Source organism: Mixophyes fleayi, chromosome 6 (assembly GCF_038048845.1).
Source record: "Mixophyes fleayi isolate aMixFle1 chromosome 6, aMixFle1.hap1, whole genome shotgun sequence".
In the NCBI taxonomy this organism is placed as follows: domain Eukaryota; kingdom Metazoa; phylum Chordata; class Amphibia; order Anura; family Limnodynastidae; genus Mixophyes; species Mixophyes fleayi.
Genome location: NC_134407.1, coordinates 23,356,136 through 23,364,279, shown reverse-complemented (window position 1 = coordinate 23,364,279; position 8,144 = coordinate 23,356,136). Strand labels below are relative to the sequence as shown.

The 8,144-nt window shown below is 41.5% G+C and overlaps 1 protein-coding gene across 1 annotated transcript in view; it reads right to left on the bottom strand.

Moving 5' to 3' along the window:
* GLRX3 (glutaredoxin 3) overlaps window positions 1–7,768 on the bottom strand; it is a 25,439-nt gene extending 17,671 nt beyond the window's left edge. The window contains exons 1-3 of the mRNA XM_075216028.1: window positions 7,616–7,768; window positions 3,515–3,623; window positions 17–91 (exon numbers count right to left, since the gene is read on the bottom strand). Of these exons, the coding sequence (XP_075072129.1) occupies window positions 17–91; window positions 3,515–3,623; window positions 7,616–7,680 (249 nt within the window). The 5' untranslated portion in view covers window positions 7,681–7,768. The remainder of the gene's footprint in view (window positions 1–16; window positions 92–3,514; window positions 3,624–7,615) is intronic.
* Window positions 7,769–8,144: the final 376 nt, after the last annotated feature.

The following is an 8,144-nucleotide window of genomic DNA, read 5'->3' as shown; positions in this document are numbered from 1 at the left end:
CCCAACTGTTTCTTACCTTAAAAAACAGAAACGTCGGCACGGAGATGATTTCGTACTTTTCCGATACCTCAGGAACGGCTTCTGCTTCAAGCTTCAAATAATAAAAAAGGACGGAGAAAAAAAAATACAAATGTTGAAGTAATTTTATTTTCATGTCCCTTTTTATGGCACGTGTTTAGAAAATACTCGCTGGGATACTTAGGATGTTTAAGATGGGAGTTCAATGCAAAAGTTTGCAAGTCATTTGCATTTAAATGAGGCTCGCAGGGCTGCCCTGTCATCCTCTGAGCTTGCACTATGACAAAACAGGTTCAAGGGTCCTTATTTTGTTGCACATTTCAAGAGATGCCTGGAGGCTGCGAATAAAATTTTTGGTGCACTAGTGACCTAGTAAATTTTCAATCATATGCAGCCACTACTATATTGAAATCCATAAATCACTGACCCCAGTTATGTCATGATTACAGTGCTTATTTTCTGCCCAAAGCAATTCTAGCTGTTTGCTCTATTGACTAATTCCGAGAGGCAGTACATCAAGACTGACATTTGCAGCTCTCTGCAAATTATGGAGCTAAAAAAAAAAAAAGGGAAAAGGGGTATTTTTTCAATAAGCTATTGATGTCTAGTAAATTTTACGCTTAACCCTTCGTACGGCTGCTCTGGTACCCGGCTTGTTTCTGGTTAGAGCAATGACCGAGAATGCCAGGTAATTCTTAAAGACAAATGACAGCAGGTAATCGAAGATTAGTCAGTCAATAGACGGGAGACAGTGGGGGTTCAATACAGGTTTCTAAAAAGGACAGCCTAGACATTATTGTATTTCATGGTTCTAGCGCAATAACAACCTTGCATGAGTGTGCCAATAGAATATTATATATATTCAGGTATATGTTTACATGAGTCTACTGATAGTAAAACACAAAACAATACATTAAATGCAAGAATTAAAACACAATACATGGTAATGGTTACCAGGGGCGCACGCCGGGGGGGTTTCTGGGTCTCCAGAAACCCCCCTCCCCTCCGCTAAAGAAGTGCCCCTACATAGCGGCACTGTACTATATAGTAGCCGCGGCGCTGTCAAAGAAGAGTCCACGGCGGTGCTGTATTGGGTTTTTTTTTTGGGTGGGGGGGAAACCCCCCCCCCCTTAAAAATCCTGCGTGCACCCCTGGTTACCTTACATTATTATCAAGTTTTTAATAAATTTGCTTTTTCAAAAGGGAAATAAATATTTCTCTGCAGTTAAATAGGATATTATTGGCAGTATTGATTGTTTATGGCTTGCTATAAGGGGCTGTACCAGCCAACTCTGCGCAGGCCGACTTAATCAGATGGATGTAGACGCAGAGAACGGAAGACCTCATCACACAGGGCCCAGTCAGTGCTAAGACAATCAACTCATCAGCCCAAAATAACAACAAAAATAATATTGATCAACAATTGATCAGAATCAATAAGATGTTGATTGGAGATGCCTGAAAATTCAGTTGACCGACTGCTGCAAATTACCTATGTGTGTTCAGCAGCTGAGCAGATTGTCAGGCCGTCCAAATCACCATCAGATCAATGCTGTCATAACAAAGACACATACAGCTGGTTACAACTATAGTACTGAGGCACAAAGTGATCTACAAGCCTGTAACTCTGGCAGATCAGATCAGCCATGTGCTCCATATTATATATGCTGGTGCACAAAGCATCCATGTGGTGTAAACCTAATGTGGACTTGCTGTCACACAGCTTATTTAGGAAAAGAACATTTAAAGGCTAACATACCTATAATGCATCACAAGCAGTCTTCTATCTTCCCATGAGCATAAACTTTAATAGACGGTGAGCATTATTAAAAAAAATAATAAGGTGCTAGTTTGCACTAAGCAATAGCAACCAATCCAATATTTGCTTTCATTGTATAACTTACACTAGACAAAAAGATAAAAGGCAATTGCTGATTGGCTGCTGTAATTTAGTGCAGCGACAGTAAATAACCCTCAGATTATCTTAATAACCAAAGGAGCCAGTTGGAACCTTGAAAGATGTCTCTTTCCAGCTGGACACAAGCCCAGGACCCCAAGAAGAGACTCACACCTGTCAGCGGACACCCTGGAACAATCTGAAAGCACACCGTTAGGTGGAATATGTTCATACAGCTGATTGGATCATCCAATCCCAATGCACAGAGAAGTGGTTTCAAAGTCTTCACAAGGTTATGTCATTGGTGCTGTCAGGTTTTTCCTGGAATGTGACGGTCCTGGACATGGGACCCCAGAGATTGTACCAAATATGGTGGGTTTAACCTTTTCAATAAAATCTTCCCACCTAGCTCCTTTGGTATTAAAGCTACACTCTATTAGGGCATGCACCCACCAGCAGTTAGTTGCCAATGATACTCAGAAGAGATCAATGAGCTACTCCAACACAGCAAGCTGCATCCTGTGTCAGTACCACAAGGCAGTAAAGTGCCTATAAAGATCTGGCACTATTCTGAGGTCTTTTTGGCTATATAACTGATCAGGGTACATACTCTTAGGGTGTATCTAACAGCTGCCTGCTCTTCAATGCTTACCTTCTATTCATTTTAAATGTATACAGACAAACATGCCACCGTCACCTCATTGCCCTACGTCACTACATTTCTAATCCCCACGACAAATACTTTAGCAAACTGAGGAACTGAAACCTAGTGACGTTGGGCAGCTTACGCAATAGTGGGGTTTAGTCAATAAGCAGCAGCTACAAATTTGAAAACGACAAACACTGAAAAGCAAATAGCAAATTCCAACACATGTAGGGCATTTAATTAGCAAAAAATGTTAATAAAATAAATAAAACATAACAATCTGCTACTGAGAGCTTGGTGGGACCCAATGAGACGCTGTCTACATTTCAACCGTTGCTTAAAACCACTGGATGAAATTACTTAATAGAACGCATCCACCAGAACTAGATAATGCTCATAGGACAACTACACGAAATATGGAAACATTGCTATAGGTGTCAGGAGAGAACAGTCCAAACTCCTCTATGAAGGGGAACTTTCAGCTCTACAATCATCCCATCTGTTCTACAGCACCTACTGTATTCATTCTTCAAAACTGGTTCTGCACCGACCAGAAGTACAAAGTATCTCAGATCTGTTTATTTCATGTGTAAGAAGGTTTCAAAGAGAGGGACTTGGCCAACATGAAGCCAATTCAGGATCCTCTATGTGAAACCAAGTTTATCCATCAAACTTATTCTTCCCCAACATACTGTTGTTTAAGCCACTTCCATATGTACTGTGTACAGCTGTTGTTTAAACAATACAAGTACATACATATCTTCTACAGCAGGTCTGGCCAACCAGTGGCTCGCCAGGTGTTGTGAAACTACAAGTCCCAGCATACCCTGCCAGCTATAGACAGGCTAACTTCTGGCAAAGCATGCTGGGGCTTGTAGTTTCACAGCACCTGGAGAGCCACAGGTTGGTCAGGCCTGTTCTAGAGCGATCTGAAGCAATCAATTATACCATACCTTTACGAATGTGACTTCAGGGTGGACCTTGGCTAATTCAGTCATAACATCATTCATTTGGGAACACTGAGGAGCCCATGGTGCCCAAAAATGCACAACAAGCAGAGATCTGAAAAGCAAAACAATCATTTTAAGAAGGTCTAATTTATGATCGATTCAGCTAAAGCTAAAAAGACAATTCCACTTTTAAGAACATCGGGCCTGATTCATTAAGGATCTTAACTCAAGAAACTTCTTACTTCAGTCTCCTGGACAAAACCATGTTACAATGCAAGGGGTGCAAACTAGTATTCTGTTTTACACGTAAGTTAAATACCGACTGTTTTTTCATGTAGCACACAAATATCAACTTTAAATTTCAGTGTACAAATAAGCTATCAAGTATTTGTGTGTTACATGAAAAAACAGTCAGTATTTAACTTACGTGCAAAACAGAATGCTAATTTGCACCCCTTGCATTGTAACATGGTTTTGTCCAGGAGATTGAAATAAGAAGTTTCTTGAGTTAAGATCCTTAATGAATCAGGCCCATCGTTATGAAAAGGATTCCTCAAGCTCATGATTCGTGGTGAAAGTGGACGGCCACAATCTGACCTTCAGGAGAGCCTGGGGTGGAGTCAGGCTTACACCTGCCCCCCCTCCCCCCCCCCCCAATAATAATATTTAAGAAGCTCAGGGTAGTTACTATTAGTGTAGGAAATTTCAATGTTTATTTATACATTTGCAAAACTGAAGCAGCATAATTACGAAGGGGGAGGACACAGTGATCCACTGTAGAATGCTCCGTTTATGAGGCCTGGTTACACCAGAAGTGCCCAGAGGGAGAGGGCCCCACCCATCAAATATTGATGGTGTATATGTCGAAGCATAAGCTGCTCCACGCTGCAGACGGACTGCCAGCAAACTCCTACCTACAGCAGAGAGTCTCCGCTCCAGGATTTATCCAGTCTGTGTTTTACTGAAAGATAAACTGCAGTCCTCAGTGTGGTTGGTTACCAACCCAAATCAGAAAATCACATCCTTTGTACACAGGGTTCAAAAACTGGACCCAAAAAAAAAAAAAATTAAATTGGTGCACATCCTAATACATGTCATCACTTCAGTGCAAATTATTATATGTCTGTAGCAGTTTAAAAAGCCAATAAAGACCAGAATTTTACATTTCAGATATGTAGCCTTAAGGTAACTTATATTGTTAAATATTAACCAGACTTTCCACTGCATCTAAGTAGAAATGATAACCTCCACACTATTTTTTTTCTATTCTTACCCCTTTCGGGTGTAGGTTAATCTACAACAAGCCACTAGATGAGTGTTGGCTAACCTGTTACACTCCAGGTGTTGTGAAACTACAAGGCCCAGCATACCCTTCCAGCAATAAGCTGCTATATATTGGCAAAGCATGCTGGGACTTGTAGTTTCACAACACCTGGAGTGTCACAGGTTAGACAACACTTCACTAGATACACCTTCCTTGTAACCACTTTTCCAGTGATGAGCACTACAACTGGAGCAATTGCACAACTCCCGGGTTCCTGGCTGCAAGATGTTGTACTTTAAACATCAGAAGGAACCACCATGCGCTAGGTTCCCTGTACAGTCCAGCCAGCTATAACTTACAGTATTAAAGTGAGCTATACTAGAACACATTATACCATATTAAAATGTGCTAATTTGGTATAGCATACTATAATCAATTATAGCTGGAAGAAGGAAGGGAAGCCAGAACCAGTGAAGTCTGTCAAATGCTTTAAATGGTATTACCATCCAAAAAGAATATAGCCATTTGGGAAGGAGGGGTGTGTGCCCCTGATGTAACTAAAGCAAAGCTTGCAGTGGACAGCGCAGTTAATATGTTGTTTTAAAATGACCCCAGCGCTGTGATGCAGAAGTGCTAACCACTAAGCCACAGAGAATCCTTGCAATATATGTATTACGTGGGCAAGCACTTGGGATTTAAATTTGGTTGTCCCCGGCAATTGGAATAAACATGTGCTAGGATGTAGCTATGAAATGCACTCTCAGAGAGTATCTGACCAAGTAAGGCAGGTATGAATTTTAAATATGTCAATGACCCTATGGTCTGAATGGTCTATGCATACAAAGCTTGATAAAACAGATTTAACCTTTATCACGAATTAAGCCCAGATTAAAGTAAAATAAATTGGGCAGCACGGTGACTAAGCGGTTAGCACTTCTGCCTCACAGCGCTGGGGTCATGAGATCAATTCCTGACCATGGCCTTATCTGTGTGGAGTGTGTGTTCTCCCTGTGTTTGCGTGGGTTTCCTCCGGGTGCTCCGGTTTCCTCCCACACTCCAAAAACATACTAGTAGGTTAAAAGGCTGCTATCAAAAATTGACCCAAGTATCTCTCTCGGTGTGTGTGTGTACGTTAGGAAATTTAGACTGTAAGCTCCAATGGGGCAGGGACTGATGTGAACGAGTTCTCTGTACAGCGCTGCGGAATCAGTGGTGCTTTATAAATAAATGGTGATGATGATGATAGGAGCATACAATGGCACACTGTATGACATTGGATAGAGTGGAGTGGGTGAAAAACGGAATTCCCAGAATGCCGGAATGATTTGGCTCCCTGCAAAAACCTCTGCTGCTTGGTGTCTTGAGTGAAGCTCGCTGTGTTTTCTGTCTGTATATTGCATTCTGTTCTGTTACACAGACATGTTCTCTGTAATATGTGGAACTGTTACACATATTACATTGCATATATATTGTTGTGTGTGTGTGTATATATATATGTATAATATATATTTCTGTATATCATAGCTATATATTCTATTTATCCGATCTACCTGCCTCAATGCATGTTGGAATGGAGTGCTGAGTGCATTGGCTACTGGAATGGAGCTATGAGGACCTTAACCATCTATTTTGTGTGCCAAAATGGGTCTGCGAGTACCGTAGTCATCCATTATGGCTGCCAGAATGGGTCTGCCAGTACCATAGCTATCCATTCCAGGTGCCGGAATGGGTCTGTGAGTACCACAGATATTCATTCTGGGTCCTGGAATGGGGTTCTGAGTACCTTACCCATCCATTCTGGCTGCCAGAATGCATGATTAATATAAACAAAACCTTATTCCAACACCCGGAATGGAAGACTGAGGTACTGAGACATCCATTCCGGCACCCAGAATAAATGGCTAATGCACTCAGCGCTCTATTCAGACACACATTCAGGTAGGTAGTTAGGATAACTTGAATATATAGCTATGAAATACAGATTCTATATTATGTGTATATATATATATATATATATATATATACACACACACACACACACACACACAATACATATGCAATATAATGTGTGTAATAGTTGTTCCACATATTATTACAGAGAACCTATGTGTAACAGAACAGAATGCACTATACAGGCAAACACAACAAGCTTCACTCGAGACACCAATCAGCAGAAGGCACTGTAGTAAGCCGACTCATTTCGGCTTTTACCTAAGCCTGTATAATTACTGAACATATTTCATTCTTAATACAAGTAGAATTTCTACTTTCTACCACCAACCTCATTTACCATTACATATAAATATGCAGAGAATGTGTGTATGTATTGTACATGTGCAACAGTTGTGGCGCAAGAACTGGCTGGGTCAAATACCTCAGCATGCAAAGGTATAAACAACACACTGTGTAATATAAACTCTTCATACACCTACACTGAAAAAGAGGGAATAGGTTCCCAAACCTGCTTCATCTTATTTGGATGCCAAATACAAGTATGGGGTGCATTTTATGGACTGAATAAACTCCAGGTCACATGTGTCCCTGCTGGTTATTATGGAAGAGGATGTCAGGGAATGCTGGGATTTGTAGTACCACACTTCTGAAGTGCCAAGGATCGGCCAGCCATGATTTATACCTTACATAAAATGGACAGCACAAGCTCATGCCAGGAATCACATCGGCCTCCAACCAGATCTGCCGATCACCCGCTCTGGGGCCTCTGTGCGCCGCAGCCGTGACGTCACCGGCACCCCAAAGGACATCACCCAGCTGTCACCCCCCGGGTGTAAACGAGCAGTCCTATCCACATTACCACCCCACCCTCACACACACGTACTTACTTTAGGCTCTTCTGAAGCAGCTCCTCGAAGTGCCCCACTGAAGTGGCTTCTGACAGCGCTGCCATGTTGCCGGGAACCAGGAGACAGTCGAGCGCCGAGCGATGGATCAGAGACCACAGGCGCTCGGCTGAGACTCGCACTAGGCCGCCTCTGTGACAGCCTCTTCCCAGACCTTACTGGCAGAACGCAGATATTCTGCCTGCTCCACACTGACATGCGCACTGGGGGTTACAGCATAGTAAACATCTATTTGGAGAATAGGAAATATTTTACATTTTCACATGAATCTTAAAAAAAATATTACATAAGATCACATTAAAGTTACATTTTGTTAGTAAACAAAATCACGCACAGAAATATACCTGACCCTATTCTATCTGCAATTTTTGTTTAGTTATTCTTGTGTACCTTTGATGCACTATTTGCAGTGGTGGGATTCAAATAAATTAAGAACCGGTTCTCTGCCCTAAGGACCATTTAAAGTATACAAAAATATATACCAAAAGGTATTCTAATATTTCATGCATTT